Source organism: Macrotis lagotis, chromosome 1 (genome assembly GCF_037893015.1).
Source record: "Macrotis lagotis isolate mMagLag1 chromosome 1, bilby.v1.9.chrom.fasta, whole genome shotgun sequence".
Lineage (NCBI taxonomy): Eukaryota > Metazoa > Chordata > Mammalia > Peramelemorphia > Peramelidae > Macrotis > Macrotis lagotis.
Window position 1 is genome coordinate 61,861,174 of NC_133658.1, and position 18,504 is coordinate 61,879,677.

The 18,504-nt window shown below is 42.5% G+C and overlaps 1 protein-coding gene across 1 annotated transcript in view; it reads right to left on the reverse strand.

The window, feature by feature from the left end:
* DUS2 (dihydrouridine synthase 2) overlaps positions 1-18,504 on the reverse strand; it is a 68,039-nt gene that overhangs the window by 10,015 nt on the left and 39,520 nt on the right. Inside the window, exons 8-13 of the mRNA XM_074202082.1 lie at positions 17,462-17,527; positions 17,158-17,228; positions 10,709-10,795; positions 8,452-8,620; positions 5,176-5,297; positions 1,004-1,147 (exon numbers count right to left, since the gene is read on the reverse strand). Of these exons, the coding sequence (XP_074058183.1) occupies positions 1,004-1,147; positions 5,176-5,297; positions 8,452-8,620; positions 10,709-10,795; positions 17,158-17,228; positions 17,462-17,527 (659 nt within the window). The remainder of the gene's footprint in view (positions 1-1,003; positions 1,148-5,175; positions 5,298-8,451; positions 8,621-10,708; positions 10,796-17,157; positions 17,229-17,461; positions 17,528-18,504) is intronic.

Consider the following 18,504-nt stretch of genomic DNA (forward strand, 5'->3'; position numbering starts at 1 on the left):
CCAGGGCACAGGCAGCATGGGAATGGGGGTACAGGGAGGGAGAAAATCCTAAACCCAGTCTAAGTTCTCTATCACAGGGCCTGAAGAGGCCTTCAACCTCCTCTAGGCCAAAGGGCCCAGCAGAGTCATGTATAAGGGAGGGTGGAGGAAGATCTGGGGGACCTTAGATTTAGTCAGCAATGTGCTACTCTTCTGATAGTGCATAAAGCCCCCTTCAGATTCCAGAACAAGAAAGAGAACAGAGGAGGGAGGACATCAAATTCTCATAGAACTTCTTAACAAAAAAAATGGCTTCTATTTTCAGAAAGATGCACTTTCTTGGGAAAGATCTGTCTAAAACAAAATCTTAAGCTCAAGAATAAAAAAAAACTATCCAGAAATGTTTTGAGCTTCCTCTGGGGACTTCATAATGTGAGTCAAGGAAAACTTCCCTTCTGGATTTGGAGAACTCCCACAGAGGCCATACAACTCAACGCAAAAACACCCGGAGAAAGAAATATCAAAAGGTCAAAGATTTCTACAGGGGTTAGAAAAGATGGTGGATCTGGGTTTGCATCCCCACCCCCCACCAGGTCTCCAATAAAGGCTTGAGAAGTTTCTACATTAATAAAATGAAAGAGTTTGCTACCAATAACCAACAACAACAACATTTCCTGTATCATTTCAGGTGACCTAAGTACTATCCCTAAAACAACCTTGGGGGGGGGGGTGGATGTTACAATAGTCATTCCTCCTCATCGCAGATGAAGAAATAAAAGTTCTAATTGGTTAAGAACTTGTCCATCAGGGCAGCTAGGTGGTACAGTGGATAGAGCACCAGCCCTGGAGTCAGGAGGACCTGAGTTCAAATCTGGCCTCAGACATTTAATAATTACCTGTGTGACCTTGGGCAAGTTGCTTAATACCATTGCCTTGTAAAAACAAACCCCCCTCCCCCAAACTTGTCCATCATTTTATAGCTAGTAAGTGTCTGATGCAGGATCCTTACAAGATAATGACCTACTTGTCAAACTTAACCGCCATTTTGATGACATCAGCATATTCAGCCTGGTCATCCTCCTCCTGAGGATTGTTTTGGAGTGTGGTTGTTTTGGCTGCCAACTCTGCAGTCACCTTCTCGTAGAAGCTGCCCAATTCAAAGGCATCGCTGTGGAAGACACCAGAGTCTCCTTAGTAATGTATTACAAGACTCTCTCCCCAAAACAAGCATGTGCTTGCCTTCCACCCCCTTCATTCTCCGAGCCCTATCAGTTCCTACCTCACCAGTTCTTCATCTCATGCGGTTGCTATTTAGGGACCAAATATCCCAGACTGGTACTAATTTGAACTGGCTGCAATGGTTGATCACCACCATGAGGAGGCATTGTGATCCTTTGGAAATACACCATTTGGCAATGGCTGGTCAGTTAGAAGTGCCCACTTGCTGTCTTGGTGTTGCTGAGATACCAAGGGGCTAACCATACCAAAGGCAGAGGTTTAAGACCATCCAGTCAATCTTGATTTTAGGCAGGTCCTTATGAACAATGAAGACAATACATTGGCAAGGCTGCCTCTTAACCAATCCTTTCTTTGTAAGGGCAGTGAGTCTGTTTCCTGCTTTACCAAACATGTGGCTTCAGCAAAGATGGAGAAGAGAGACCTGGAAACTCAGAAAGGTGTTTTACATCAAATAAAGCCTGGTGCCTTTCCCACAGCTCTTCTTCTTCCCACATCTTCTGTCTAATGAATGCCACAAACTTGGTCAGGTTCTCACCTCTCCAGTCTGCCCGAGGCTACCTTTGGAACCAATAAAGTAACTCACTTGCCTGAAGAGACAGACTCAGAAACAATGAATGGTCCTTCTCATCTAAATTCTATTATCTTCCTCTAGCCTAGAACAGAGCTCAATCCACATTGTCACTTACAGGTAGAAAACTAGGCTGAATTTAATGACATAAAATTGAGTATGGGTAAATGTAAAGATATGCGTAGATTAAAAAAAAAAACCCAATTTCACCAATATAGGATAGGGACCTGGCAGTGAGGCTGGCTTGTAAGATCAGCTATGACGATTATTTTAGCTTCTTTTCTACAGGCAACACCTGACAGATAAAGAGTTTTGTTCAAACAAGCAGCTGTTTCTTTCCTAGGTGATAAAAGTGGCATCAACACCTTTCTCCCACCATTATTCTATATTTAAAATTATGTACATTTTTATTAATTCATTTCCAAATATAGCACTCCTCATTCCCTACCGAGGGAGCTATTGCTTCTAATAAGGAATCTAGGCAGGAAAAGAAAAAGAAATTCAGAAAACCAACCAGTTTTGTTTGACAATATGTACAATATTCCACAACCACAGACTTTCACTCTTCTGTATTCAGTTTGATTCAACAAATATTTGTTAAATACCTACTATGTCTAAGGGTCTCTGTCCGAGGATATGAAGCGACACAGTGCAAGGACTCAGTACTTGGAATCTAATAAGAAGGATATGAATGTACTCCAATAGGTGCAACAAAACAGAAGAATAGTAGGGAAAAGGGGAGATCCAAAGTGCTTATGAGAACTGGAGGGCAGCTGGTGGAGAGGGCAAAAGACTATAGAGAAGAGGGAATACCTGAGGTGGATCTATAAGCAAGACAGAAATAGGCACATTCCCTGGGAGGGAATGCATTCCAGAAATGAAAGGATTTGCCTATGGGCAGATATAAATGGAAGACATATTAAGAACTAAAGGCAGTTCAGTTTGAATCCTTCTAAGAAATGAAAATGAGAGGTTGGCTGAAGTCAGATTAGGGAGGATCTTGAATGCTCAACTACCTGACCCTACACAAAGTATGTCCTTAAGGAGCATTTGAGGAAGTAAATAAAGCACTACTAAGACAACAGTACCACTGTCATCCTCTATCCAATAACTCCAAAATATCACAGAGTAGAAAGAAGAACAATCAGGGAAAGGCAGATTTAGGAGCTCAGAGCACCATGGCTAGATTTGTGTATTATAAACATTATTCTGGCAGTGGCCTTAAAGATGGCTCTTGAGGTAGACTGGAAAAAAGGTGAAGGGGCCTGCGTGGGTTGGTGATGACCACAGGAGGGGAGGGGGTGAAGTAGGCTGTGGCAACTGCATCAAAGTGACTTGAGAAGTGATAGGAAGGAAGAGTCAAAGTTGATGGAAGTTTCCAGACTGGGTTGACTAAGACTGGGAAGGGTAGATGGAGATGTGATAAAGCCAGTTCAGGTTTAAGCACGATGTGTTGGATTTAGAGCTGGATAGACAGATGTGAGAGTCACCAGCATAGAGGTGATGACTAAGGCATTCAAGAGAATGACATCCTTGAGGAGCATCCCCCTCAGCTCCTTATCATGAGGGTGTCAGATACTCATATATTTGTCTCTGAGAAGCCCAGTAGGCAGCAGGTTGACTTGATTTTAAAATGTAACACATCATCTATGTTTCACTGTTATTTTTATTTTGCTAATTATTTTCCAAATGACATTTTAACACAAGTCAGGCACAGAATCTGGAGGGTTGAGGGCCATAGTTAACACCCTCTGGTTTTACTAGTTTATCAAAGATTTTGATAAAAGCAGTCTTTAAATCTGCAGGTGACAGACATGATCCAAAGAGATCTTGACAGCTGGAGCACTGGGCTGAATTTAATAAATGAAACTGAGTAGGGGCCGATGTAAAGATTTGCATGGCTTCTTCACTGGAGGAGAGGGACCCAGCAGTGAGGCAAGCTTGCAAGGCTACCTATGATAATTATTTTAGCCTTTTTTTTATAGGTAACACCCAGCAGATTAGGAGGAACTTTGCTCAAACAAGTCAGTTCTTTTTTTCCTATGTGCTAACAGGCTCACTGAAAGAACATAGGGAGTCACTTAATAGGCTGACCAAAAAGTTTGAAACAGAACATCTTTCTGATTCAGTTCATCTTACATTTGGATTCTCATATCCCTTCTCCAATATATGAAATAACATCTGTGAAAAAGATCTGGAGGATTTATAAATAGGTCAGTAGTGTAATGTAGCAGCCAAAAAAGTTACTGCCATCTTGAGTTGCATTAAGAAAGATAAAACTTTAGGGAATAAGGTTATAATAACAGCCCTTTGTGAGTGACCCAGAGACTGTGCTTCAAGTACAGAATTCATGAGAAGTCTGGACAAATTTAGGGATTCTATAGAAGGGATTCAGATTGGCCCAGAAGGATACTGAATGGGGTCCCTTCTAACTCTTATCTGGTAGAACCTTTACCATCTCTGTTCTCAGAATTTCTCCAACACTTACAATAATGGAGACTTTGGGGCAGCTAGGTGGTGCAGTGGCTAGAGCCCCGGCCCTGGAGTCAAGAAGACCCGAGTTTAAATTTGGCCTCAGACACTTAACAATTGCCTAGCTGTGTGACCTTGGGCAAGTTACTTAACCCCATTGCATTTAAAAAAAGAAGTGGAGACCTCAAGTTTCATATCAGCACATGTTCACACTAGCCTTCTACTGCTTTTGCATCTTTGTATCTATGTCCTTTGCAGAGCAAACCATTTGTTCCCCTTAATCACAGAGGTTCAGCTTGACTAGATAAGACCATATTTGGACATTCACTTAATAGTGGTTGTACAATCAAGCCGGACATCTTTATATAGAATTTGGGTAGCCAATTAGAACTTGTTTATAGTTGATGATACAGACAGACAAATGTGGGTCATCTCAGACATGGGGGGAAAATAGACTAAGATGATAAGCAAACTTGGGCTATGCAGATAGATTTGGACTTAACCCTGCAGCCTCCCCCTCCAAGGTTGTACAGTAAAAAGGTATAAATCTCTCCAAGCCTCTCAGCATTCCTTTGATCTCTCTGAATAAAGAACTTAGCAAAGCAGACCCAGGAGATGAAGAGCTCCTGCCTTACAACTGATCCTCTTTTAACAGAGAAGGAAGCCCTAGGACATATTTATTTAAGCCCCAGTAGTCCAGGGAATCTCCTCCAGGTCATCCCTAGGAGCCAGGATTGTCATAGGCTTTGTCATTGAATTTCCAGGTCCTGATCTGTAGCTGCTTCTCAAGAAATGATTGTTGGTTGGTACTCTGAAGGAAAGGAATGATTCTCCAGCCCCGCCACCTCTCAAACTGGCCCTGGTCTCGGGACCTCTTCCCCCAGGCAGTAAATCTCTCTGGTCCCCGCCATACACACCAGATCTCCTGGGAAGACTGAGCGGCATGCAGCTTCTTTCCTTGGGGAGTTTCTAGCTGTTCTCTCAGCATCTGACACAAGCAGTACTTGGTATTGGTGTAGTGGTTGTCATACCTCACCGCCTGGGAGGAAAGTAAACAAAGGAGGAGGCTTAAGGCAGAGGAGGTGTCTGTGAGGTATGGGGTATGTGGGAAGAGGGCAGGACCCTTCATGAGACTTTGAAGTCAGAAGACCTGGGTTCAAATCTGGTTTTCTCTGAGTAACCCGGGGCAAATCACTGAATCTCTAAAACCAGTTTCCTTATCTGTAAAACAAGAGGGGTAGGCTAGATGATCTCTGAGGCACTCTGAAGGACAGACTTATGATCTTCTGATTCTTTCCTGGGCCATGAGGTTGAGTGATAGCAAGAAAGCATCTTCCCTGGTACCACTGTGGATTGCAGTAATAAGAATAATAATTCATATTAACAAGTTGTTTGAAGGTTTTCAAAGTGTTTCCTTTATGCTAACTCTGTGAGAGGATGACCACCATCTGACTTGCCCAAGGTCCCATGGCTAGGCAGCACCCCAGTCAGGATCTGAACCCAAGTTTCTGACACCAAAGGTGGCCCTTCCCTATGAAGGGACCTTTCAGGGCAATGTTCAGAGGAATCTACACAGCTGGTTCCTCTTAGGAGCAGGAAAAAGTGTTTAGTCCCACAAAAAAAGCTATATCTTTGCAAAAAAAAAAAGAAAAAGAAAGAAAGCTGCATCTTAAAGTACTTGTTCCCTTTAAGTTAAGGGTGAAGAGCCAAGTATTAGAAACCAAACAGGAGGGGTAAGAATGTTTTTCTTTTCCTTGCCTACAGTTTTCAAGATACTTCACAGATGATGAGTAAACATGAAAATTCACATTTCCTAGGATGGCGAGGCAGGGGAGAGAGGCCTAGGTTGGCACATGGCCCTTCATCAGTGAGTCCTAACCTCCTAGGAAAGCCTCTGCTAGACCCTAGTCATCAGCTTTGTCCTATGTCACATCAAATGCATCATCTCACAGAACCACAGACTCTTGGAAGGGGCCCACATCAGTCAATTTTCTCATTTTACACATCAACTGATGTCTCTTGCCCCAGGTGGTGAGTGGCAGAGCTAGGGCTTAAACACTACCCTCCTGGGGCTGTCCCTTAAATTTTGCAGGAGAGAAGAGATCCCAAACCTGACTACTAATGATGTCCAGCACCCCAAAATGAAGGCAACAAATCAAGAGTCTTTGATTTTCCTGCACCACTTACAGAGAATGTTTTCTTTGCCTAGGTCTTTCATGGCGAAAATTCATTCAGGGCAGGGAAGAAGAGAGAGAAGACAAGTCAGCTCACCCTGCAAAGTTCTGCCCAGCCTTATTCCATTTCCTCTGGTTGTTTCATCAGTGCATTGTGGTTTCACCCCAACAACCTGCGCTTCTACTATTTAGCAGTGAAAGCACATTCAAGCCTGTTCCAAGCATATCCACCTCTCTATCTCAGCATCTTTAACAACTGTAAAGATGCCGTTACTGCTCGAAGTGAGACTGGGAGTGGGTGTACCCCAACCAGGCTTGCCAGGCCACCTACAATCATGATTTTAGCTTGTTTACTACAAGCAACACCTGGCAAGGCTAAGAGGCACTTTGCTCAAACAAGTCAGCTGCTTCTCTCCTATGTGATGACATGCCCACTGGAAGAGAACACAAGGAGTCACTTAACAGGTTAACCAAAAAGTTTGAAAGTGTCTCTTTCTTACCCAATTTTATGTTGTTTTTTTTTAAATTCACATGTTCAATTTACATTTGGTTTTTTCCCTTATGATCTCATTTCCCTTCTGAAATATATAAAGCTACTGGCCAGAAGGGGATGGGTGTGGGAGACAATCACAGAGGATCATAAAAGGTTTGAAGGGGAAAGCATTTTAAACTTTAGTCCAGGCCAAATCCCTGATTTTACATATGAGGAAAATGAGGCTTGAAAGTGAAATCTTCTGATGTTTAGGACACACCATATCACCCTATAGTTTTTAGTAAGTGGCCTTCATTGGCTCCAGATTCTTTCTAGACTGTAGAACACAGCGACTCTCTGTGGTTCAAAACCATTCCTCAGTCAGCATTCCATCACTTGGTCAACTTGTGCTACTTTTCTAGTCAAAGATGTGATTGAAGGTCTGTCAGTGGGATGAGGACCATACAAAAACAACATTTAGCAACTTCTTATTTCCTAGGCTCAAGTGTTATGCCCTCACTTATTTATAATCATTAAGGATTTATTTATAACTGCACCTGGCAGGTCCTTCAAACCCTCCCCCTTTAGGGAAATTGGTATAGGAGTAACTAGCTCCCAATCTCACCTTCTTGCCTCATGGCATTAAAAATATTCTGGGAATGAAGCAGCAGATTCTTAGAAATGGTTTTGATTAATAGCCCAAAGATATATTGCCATGGAGATAATTTTGTCCACAACAGCTGTTACATTAACCCCTTCTACTCTGCTCATTCCACTGAGATGGATTTTTATTTTAATACAAGTGGTTTAATTAGCTGTGGCATTCCTATTCTTAAGTTGTTTATTCTGGATGTTCCATAAAAATTCATGTCTACATCACTTCTTCTGTATCCACCACAGAAAATTACTACCTTCACAAGGGCAGAAGTTATATTTTATTTAAAAAAAAAAAAAACAACCCAGTATCAACAACTGAGACTCTGGTCATTCCTATGAATGACCTTTAAGGACTTTAAGCAGCTTTAAGGGCCTTTCAACCTTACATCTCCTATTGTTTTAGTGGAGTGATCGAAGGGAAAGAAAAAAGGGAATGTTTGAAAAACCAATAAAGGAGAAAAAAAATACCAGAGCATGAGGTGGGGGCATGCATTAACATGATGCTCCCAAATGGGGAGTGATTTTAAAGAGAAAAGCTATAACCAGAGGCAAAAAGGTGAACAGGAAAAAGCATTGTTTTTTTCTCATCTGCAAAATGGGGATAATGCCTGGAGTACTTTTCTCACAAGTTTTGTTGATGTAAGGATCAGATGAGATAATGTATACAGAAAATAATTTGGCAACTTTAAGCACAACATATATATCAGATATTCTATTAGGTATTTTTCACACACACACACACACACACACACACACACACACATGATTAACAAGGTACAATGAAAAAAACAAGGGATCTGTACAGCACTGCCTACAATAACCTTGGACAAAGGAATTCCTAAGGTCCCTATCAGCATCTCTATGATATTTTGACAAGTAATGAGACCTACGTATTTTATGTACTCTTGCATGATCTTTTCCAGAGGCTGCAGGCCCTCCTTCCTGAAGATGGATGGGTTCCACATGGCTGCTCGTGCCACCATCACAGAAGATGCTGAAGTCACTTGCCGGAAGGCTTCCAGGTCTGAATATACTTTGATATGGTCATGAGATCCTCCACTGAAAGCCAACACAAGGGATTATGGCTGTTTGCAATAATGAGACCAAGCCCCCCAAGCAGCACAGAGATGGGAGAGCAACCCCTGTCTGAGATACTGCAAGCATCTCCCATGGGAACAAGACAAGAGGGCAGTCTATGGAGCCGGTAGCCATCTGCTGCCCTCTCTCAGCAGGCTGTTAAGTGGGGAGGATGGCATCTTCCATTTCAGCAGATTGCAGCATTCATTAGAGGAATGAATACTCCATGGTGATTACAGTAACATGAGCAGTTTGCTCACAATACATCCACACTCTGCAGCCTGACTATCTCACCTCTTACATTGCTGAATATGGATGAAAGTCATATACACTAGGTCTGGACACCTGGATCCAGGGTCCCAGATTTCAGTTGGCTTGGAAGAACAGAGCTGTCACCAATAAGTAGGTGTTCTGTTTGTCTAGAAATCACTCCCAAGCTTCCTTCCTGGAGAAGAACCAGCCACCTTAACTAGATCGGACACAAGCAGAAGCTGCTTCTACGTTTGCTTTCTGTCAAGATAACTAGCCAATCCCAAGGTCCCACCTACAGACTCTGGGCTGGAACACACCTATGGCTTTGGCATCAGTAGCTCTTTGTTGCAGGTGTTCCTATCACACTGATCACCTTCCTCTAAATCCCTGTGCTATCCTCTAATTCCTCCTTGCCCTCCTGCTGACTTGGTGCTATGATGTGACCCTCACCACCTGTGTTTTCTAACTCCATCTGCTTTTCTGGCTTCTGTCTCCCCATCTCCACCTTTGCTCCATATCTGGTCTATTCCTATACCTGTTCCCTACCTTACATTACAGCCTTACCTTGTTTCAAGGAGTGATATAAAAGGATGTCCTTGGTGGAATGGGAAAATATGACAGAGATGATGGCCTAGAATTTCCTTTGAGATGTAAACCCTTCTGATGAGAGTTTGAATCTTATCTCATAGTCACCTGACACTGACTAGCTATGTGATCTTGGGCAAGTCATGTAACCCTGATTGCCTCATATCAAGGACCATCTCCAGTTGTCCTGATTCACATCTGGTCACTGGACCCAGATAGCTCTAGAGGAGAAAGTGAGGCTGGTGACTTGGCACAAGCCCCTCCCCACCCCCATTCAAATCCAATTCATGTGCTTGTCATGGCATCACCTTCCTGATGTCATGGTCTTCTTTGAGAATGAAGGACAAACATCATTATCCATTCTTAAATGGAATGGAGAGGAAAACTCTAGACCACTAGCTTCAGATTAAAAAAGGAGCTAAAAGAGGGCTCATCTTCTGAGGTTCTCACTCAAGACAAGAACAAGATGACATAATGAAGGAACCAAAGGAAGAGGTCAAAGAGACAATTAGGCCTGCCTCTACATTCCAACCAACAGCAGCAATTTCTTTTAATTTTCCCAAGCTTGCAATTTCTAACTATGATTTCCTCATTGTAGTAAAAACTACTTAAGTAGTTTAGTAGTAAATTTAAGTAGTTAAATAGTAAAAACTCTTAAAAGACATCAAGAAAAGGTGTGTGTGAGGGCAGCTAGGTGGCGCAGTAGATAGAGCACTGGCTCTGGAGTCAGGAGTACCTGAGTTCAAAGCTGGCCTCAGACACTTAATAATTACCTAGCTGTGTGGCCTTGGGCAAGCCACTTAACCCCATTTGCCTTGCAAAAAAAAAAAAACAAAAAACCTAAAAAAAAAAGTGTGTGTGTGTGTGTGTGTGTGTGTTTCAGAGACAGAAGGAAAATGGATTCATGTTTAATGAACTCTAGAGAAAGAGAAAGCCCTGGTTGGAAGAATGGGTGGTGGCAGCCAAAGAAAGGAAGAACCTGGATCAATTCAGAAAGCGGAATAAAATTGAATTGGAAGCCACTCAAAAACTCAGACAAATACTAGCAGGCACAGCCTAGGTGATTTCCCAATCTCTTGACTCTCTGTCTCTAAAATAAGTTCTCCCTATGTTGACCAAAGGAGCAGAACTATTCCTATAAAATACACTCTGTTCCCCAACTAAATTTCCATGGGCTAGCATCCAGGTACAATTTGGATCACACTGAATTACTAATTAATAAGAAAAACTTACTTAGCTATCACTGGAATAGAGACAGCTTCAGCAATGGCTTTGATAATATCGCAGTGGACAGGATGTTGAGGTCTCTCTTCCTTCTTCCTTTATAACAAAAGATGGGAGAGAAAACACTGAGGTTAACAAAATATACCCCAAACTTTCTCTGGGTTGTCAGGTAATACAATCGTGCTTTTCTTAGAGTCTCAGAAATAAGTTTGACCTCTGATGAAACCAAAAGGCACTTTTGGTTCAGTGAGAGGTAGGAGGGTGTGTCTCTCTGTGCAACAGTGGGAGAAAGCTCTGACCCAGTCATGCTGTCAGATCCAGATCCTCAACAGAATCATTGTAGGGGAAAGAGTGAAGGAGCTTTAGTGGGGGGTAGGGGGGAGAGAACCACAAGGAAGACATGCCTTACAGAATTGGGTTAGTTCTGAGAAGACTGGAAACCATAGAAACAAAAGCTCTGGGGTTCTTCTCTGTATAATGCTCAAGTAGTCCTTGGGATAAGGGGAACCCCAAGGATCAATTAGTTTTCAGCCTCAGAGGTTAAATTTATATAATGCCCAAATACTGGGTCTCCTGATTTATGGGCCAAAAGGTCAATTATAGATTATTCGTCAGGACATTCATCTATTTTCTAAGTTGCTTTTAATGAAAATTTTTATAAATGTAATTCTCTTTTTTTCCCCTTTTTTTTGCAAGGCAATGGGGTTAAGTGACTTGCCCAAGGTCACACAGCTAGGTAATTATTAAGTGTCTGAGGGCACATTTGAACTCAGGTCCTTCTGACTCCAGGGTCGGTGCTCCATCCACTGTGCCACCTAGCTGCCCCCTATAAATGTAATACTCATTGATGAAACCAGTCTTGAAGGACAAATGGAGATCTAAGTTAAGCAATGATAAGTAATTTTAAAGACCCTCTCACACATCTTATGCCCTGATCCCTGATCTCAGTAGGAAGGATTCTCTCTTCTCAAATTTTCCCAGAACAATTTGTCTGTCTCTCTTCCATTGGTTCTTCTTATAATCCTTAACCTTGCATTACTCTTATCTCTATGTCACTTCCCCAGAGCAGATTGTAAGAGTCAGGACTATGCCATTTTTCACCATTGTATACCCATCAACTATTTCCTGAAGTGAGTTGAAATGACTAGAAAGTCAGGATTAAAAATAGCAGAAATATGAGGTGCAGAAAGAAAAAAAAAACTAAGCCCTGTCTGGCTACCTAGCAAAGCTAAACAGCATATTGTCTCAAAAAAGGAAGGAAGGAAAAGAGGGGGGGGAAGAAAGAAAGGAGAAAGGGAGAGAGGGGGAAGGGAAGAAGGAAATATCCTATGGCAGATGAAAAGTATAACCTAGGAATCAGGAGGGATAAAAATCATTCAAGGAGTATCTCGCAAGGTTTCAAGGGGTTTCAGTAAATAAATAAAGAGAATCTTCAAATACACTGAGAACAATGTCATCTAAAGAATCACTGAGAACACTTAATTAAGGTATATATATATATTCAAGGATGAAAATGATTTAGTGGAGAGGATAAACCAATTTCTTACCTAAAAGATCCCCTAGCCCCAAACAACCATTTGATAGACAAGTTTGAGCTGCTGAAACAAAGGATGAAGAAAACAGGATGCTCTAGAGCTAACCAACAAATGAGAAATAGATAAATCACTGGGATGGGAGAACCCCACATGAGAGTTCTGAATGAATTTGAGAATCAGGCTATGAAAATGTTCTTCATAATGTCCAGCTGCTGCAAATAGCAACTGTGCAACTTGAAGGATACTCACTGTCAACTTCATCAATAAAAAGCTTCAGAGGGGTCTCCTAAGGACCCTGTGTCTGTGTAAGAAAGAATAAACAGCTCCTAGGACTTCACATGGCCCATTGGAATACAGCGTTGTGTCCTCTTGGTAGGTTTGAGGGAAGAGGGTGAGTGGCATGATGATTATGCAAGTGGAGGCCATGTCCATCTTATTATAAAAGACAGTGACCTGTTAGAAGGTCGGCCGCTTGCTTCACACACAGTGGGCCTGCCTGGAGCACAAAGTCAGGAAGTTGGTAATCATGGTAGAGAACAAAGAGGGCTGGGTTTCAGAGTTAGGAGACCTGGGTTTAAGGCCTAGCTCTAATATTTAAGAGCTGGATGACCTTGAACATCATTTAGACAATTTAAAATTTCAGTTTGTCTCTATGGGAAAAGGGGAGCAGCTAGACAGGGTAATGAGTAGAGTGTAGGCCCTTAAGTCAAGAGGACCTGAGTTCAAATTTGGTCTCAAACACTGTCTGTGTGACCTGGGCCCCACCTCTCACTCAAATGCAATTAATGTGCATACCCTGGCATCCCCTCCCTGATGTCATGGTCTTCTTCAAGAAAGAAGGACAAGGGGTAGCTAGTGGCGCAGTGAATAGAACACCGGCCCTGGAGTCAGGAGTACTTGAGTTCAAATCCAGCCTCAGACACTTAATAATTACCTAGCTATGTGGCCTTGGGCAAGCAACTTAATCCCATTGCCTTGCAAAAACAAAAAACAAACCTATAAAAAAAAAAAAAAGAATGAAGGACAAACATTTTCATGGGAAAAAGGGACAATAAAACATGCATTATGGACCACTCATTCTGGTTAGGAGGAAGAGTACTCTAGAGATGTGAGCCTTCTTCTCTGCAGACCACCTGGAGGCTATTACTAAAATGTCCAGAGAGTGAGGCCACTGGGTATAAGATAGGAGGCATGATTAGACTGAAGAAAAGAAGACTCCTTGGAGACTTGTTATTTTAAAGTATTTAATGAGTTCTTTTAGCCTGTGAAGGAGGGATTCAATGTTTTCTGCTTAGTCCTGGGAAACAGAACAAGGAACAGTGGTGCAGACTGCAGATCTACAGAACTTTTCTTACAATTGGATTGATACCTACCTGAGGCACTTCAGGAGTAGAGCTATCTCCCTTATTTGCAGTCATAAAACAGAAGCACAAAGGCTACTTGTCAAGGCCCCTGAGAGGTGGACAACAGGGGGAGGACAATGTGAGAAGAGGATTTTAGTTCAGGTAGATGGACTGCACGAGCTAGTCCCTTTTAGCATTGCAATTCTGTGAAAGTGATGAAAGCAAGGGTGGCGCAGTGGATAAAGCACCAGCCCTGGAGTCAGGAGTACCTGGGTTCAAATCCGGTCTCAGACACTTAAAAATTACCTAGCTGTGTGGCCTTGGGCAAGCCACTTAACCACATTTGCCTTGCAAAAACCTTAAAAAAAAAAAGTGATGAAAGCAGAGATTTCTATGACCTGATGCAGTGAGGGAAGAAGACCAAAGAAAACAAGAGCCACAGTGAAAGAATGACACACCAATAATCTTGAGTAAATGATAACAAAATCATAAAGATCAAGCAGGACTCCAATAAAGAGAGATGAGATGATCAGCCCAGTCCTATTCCTTTGTGGAAGTGGGGGAAGTGTGCAATTACTCATTACACAGGTTTTCAGAGCTTTCCAGTTTATCAATCAGTTATGCTGACTTTTCTGTCCTCGCCCAAAAAAATACTATTTGTTCTCCAGGAGAGGCAAGGAGAGACACTACGGTGATGTAAGAAAAAAAAATCAATAAAAACATATAGCCCTGGTCCTTGAGAGAGTTTCCAATTAAAACAGCTAATAACCTTGAGAAATCCCCAGAGGACGAAGGTGAAGAGCATGTTATTCAGGGAGGGAACTAAAACTCAAGACCAACTACCTCACACCATGAATTTTTCTCTAAACAAGAGGAAAAAATATCAATCATGCTCATGGTTTTAGAATGCTTCAAGCATCAATACATATGCTCATACATCTCCCTTATGTATCTTTATCTTCCATTTATTAATACCTTCTCCCTCCTCAAAGCATTGTGTACTTGTTTTAACTCCTAGTTTGAACTCCTAGTAAGGTCTCTGAGGACAGTCACAATTTTGTGTTTATATCCCTAGAGTAGAGACTAGCACAATGAACTAAGAGATGACTATTGACCTGAATGAATGTTTGTGGGGCTGGTGTACAGAATCATTCCAGCTAGTGTCCCTTTCTCTGGGGGCTTGTCTAGATGGGCCTCAGGGCTCACTGTCAATGGCTCATCCCAGCTTAGCTGGGTATATTAATCACCTTCCATCAAAAGCAGAAGAAATAGTGGTTGCAGCTGCTACCAAGGTTCATGTTAGCCATCACAGACACTGGACTCAGACTGAAGAAAAGGCCAGAGGAGAGAAAGAGACAAGAGGTTTCTCTGAAGGAGCAAGCTTCAATATTTCAAGGAGTCACAATCAGTTGCTGTGAACAGTGCAGAACCTTGTGAATCCCCTTTCTGTCTGTGGACAATCTTTGGGTGCTGTTCTGGCTACATATTCTAATCAGATTAGAGCTCATCTTTCTACCCTTGACTTGAGGAGGAGGAAGGGAGGGAGGTGTCTCTGGATGACAAAGTCAATCAGACTCTAACTGAAATTTTGGTGTAAGGGAGTGACTTATGGTGTCAAAAGTGTTGGCAGAAGATGACCTGGGTTGTTCAAATTCTGCATTTGAAAGAAAGTGCTAAGCATAACCAAGTATAACCAATCTCAGACTCCATTCCTTATTTATATAACAAGAGAAGACCCACACTGGCTATTTAGCAGGCTTCCTAGGGGGTTCAAATGAGGTAAGCTAAGTGTTTCAGATGCTTCTAGCTGTATTGCCTCTCCTCATAGATTCCCAGAGATAGTATGGCTGCACTTTGTGCAGCCATAGCACTGGAGAACCCAAAGTCCCCTTCCTAACATCAGCAAACCCTAGGGAACTGTGGTAAAGCAGTGACCCAGGTGACAGCATCAGAGACACCACCCAACAGGCCAGCCCTTGTCTGTCCCCAGGCTGGTTACAATGCTGTTGGAGGCTGGGTTACCTCAGCTCTCCTACCTGTGGGATTGCCATGAACCGTCTGATGCCTCAGTCTCTTCTGGGAAAACTCTCTCTGGGAAAACTCATCCAAGTAAATACAAAAGAGTCTGGCTGCTAGTCATGACTATGATATCCCCAACCATTTGCTCAGTTAGCCTTCGGTTAAATAGAACAGTTTTCTACTTAGCATCCCTAATGGCTTATTATGATCCTGGTTATTCAGTTATTTATAGTTATCAGTTAAAATGACAATAAGAAGATCAAAGTTTCTCCAGTGTTTTAAATCTACCTGTAAATTATTTACCCTTTGACACAGGAGCAAAGGTAAATGGTGACACTTTTATGAAGTCTACAGATCACATCCCAGGAGGCACACACACACATTCTTCATCAGGACTTCTCTGGGCTGTGGAGCCCTTTAATTGTAAAGCAAAGAGCAGGGGAGTATCATTCATCTCTGGCTGAACCAGTATGCCAGAACTTGAGGGTGGGGCTCCACTTTGCTTTAGTGAAAATTTAAAATCTCTAAGAAAGGCCACTGGTATTTATGACTTTTTTTCATCCTGCACTAATCTCACCATCAGGCTACTAACCACCTCTGTCATCTACAAGATTGTTGCGATCTCAGAAACCAACACCTTGGGGAGCAGCCTGCAAGGCCATGCAGCTGTACTTCCCAGAAGAGCAGTGACAACTCTGTGGGTTCTAAGGCCAGAGGGTATGGAACTAGAAAACTGAGTCAAGCTAGATTCAAAGACTAGTTACTTGGTTTTCCTTGGAAAACATCAATTTGTCCTAGCTTTGAGAAGACAACTGACTGGTAATAACCCACGGGGTCACCGGTTTTAAGGGATGCTTAAAGCAGATGCTGGTAAATGATAGTAGCTGGTGACCATAGAGAGAAAAGACAAGAGAAAGGTCATCTGGAGATGGTGAATTGGGCTGACAGCCCAATTTACCACATCACCATCCAGGACCGAAGCTCCCAGCCTCACAGTGCACACATACAAGGACAATGGAAAGAACATTTTGTAAAATGGTGGGACAACTCATCTGAGGAGTAATGCCAGCCCCTGGTGTCCTTTTCTTAGACCATAACATTTTTGGGATCCTAAGGATACCTTTCCTAGGAAGAGCTTTTTTAGGGTCTTATGGGCTTGAGAAGGTGAATAAAGATGATGTAGCAATATTACCCTAGATGGTAAAAGGTGATCACAAGGATTTAGGTCCAAAAGAAGAGTTCATACTATTAGACAAACGTCGAAGAGAATGATGTAGTCACTTCCAGAGGGTGATTGCCCCTTTGTCTTACTAACAAGAGATGAGTATTTAAGGAACTTTGTGCTCCTCTGGCACAGTGATGGATGGCAAGCAGAGAGGTATAAAGGAAAGATATGAGATCTGGAGTCACCCTAGGTTCAAATCCTAGCTCTGCCCCTCTGGGTCTCAGTTTTCTCATCTGTAAAATGAGGGGGCTGAGGAAGAAGATCTCTAAATCTATGATCCAGCCAGCCACTGAAAAGAGAATCCTAGAAATCCCCCATTCCCTCAAATGGACTTACCTTCCATGGACTGCAATGGCTGCTACACCCGTCCTCTCTATCCGCTTGACAAGATTCAATGTGTCCTCAAGCTGAGGAAAATGATCAAGGAGGAGTGCATCACTCAGTGTTTATGGGACCTGGATCACTGTCACCTACCTAACTCACAAAGGGATCTCCCTTCTTCTCTAAGGTGCACCTCCTATGTACCAGGAGCTACAAAAAGAGGCACAATACAATCTCTGCCCTCCAGGAATTTATCATCTAACTCCACCTTGCCCCCTCCCTCCTCCCCTCAACTTCAAAAGAGAATGAACTGTGTTACCGTTGGCAGGATCCGAATCTTACAGGTCACTGGTTTGGCAATCCCATTAACAAGGGTACTTAGAATCTATAGAAAGGGGGAGAAACAAGATCATTTGGAGCTCTATTATGAGTTAATTCTTTAATTAAAAAAGCAAGTTGTTATGTAATTGCTAAGCTGTAACAAGAACTACATGGCCCCACATCACAGACATGGTATGTGTGCATGCATATATGTGACTGTGAGTCAGAAGGCCTGACTGTGAGTCAGAAGGCCTGGATTAAAATGGTGGCACTGGTTATGACTTAACCTCACTAGACTTTGGTCCCTTCCACTGTAAAATGAAGGAAAGGGCTGAACTACCCTGAAATACCCTTCTAAGAGGAGTCATGTAAATTGGTTATACTATTTCCCAATTGAGCATTGTCTTCATTTTGTAATTCTGCTCCATGGCGGGGACCTAATGAGACTGAGACAACTCATTTAGAGTTAGAGAGGAGGGTTTGACTCCTTTTGATTATGTCACTGCCATCCTGAGATAGAGGAATTTTATCAATGCCTTTTATAGAACAAAATCTAGAAGCAAAAGGTTTTTTTTTAATTGGGAATCAACCCTTCAAATTTCCCTATTCCATTGCTTTATTTCACTTCCTGGAATAAGCTCTTACCAAACGCCTTCAGCAATCCTAAACTCCCAGAGCCTGCTTCCTTTTAGAGTAGGTTCTTGACCTAAGAGACCGACCTTCTATCCTCACTCCTTGGACATACCCTTCACTTTCAAGGCACAGCCTGCAGCCCACCCAGGCCCCCAGCCAAAGCACAGGAGGCTTGTTCGTTTGGATGGAGCTCAAAGTTCAGGGTGTGGACTGTTCCTCTGTCATCCCTCCCTCTCGCTTGTCTCACCTCGTCTCCTGCTCATACAACTCTCTGGTGTCTCACATAATATTCTGAAGCCAAAGTCAGTGTTGGTAATGTGCTACATCCAATTCATATGTCATTGTTATCCTTGTCACCACCCTCGTCATCACTAGCATCTATATAACATCTTAAGGTTTTCAAAGTCC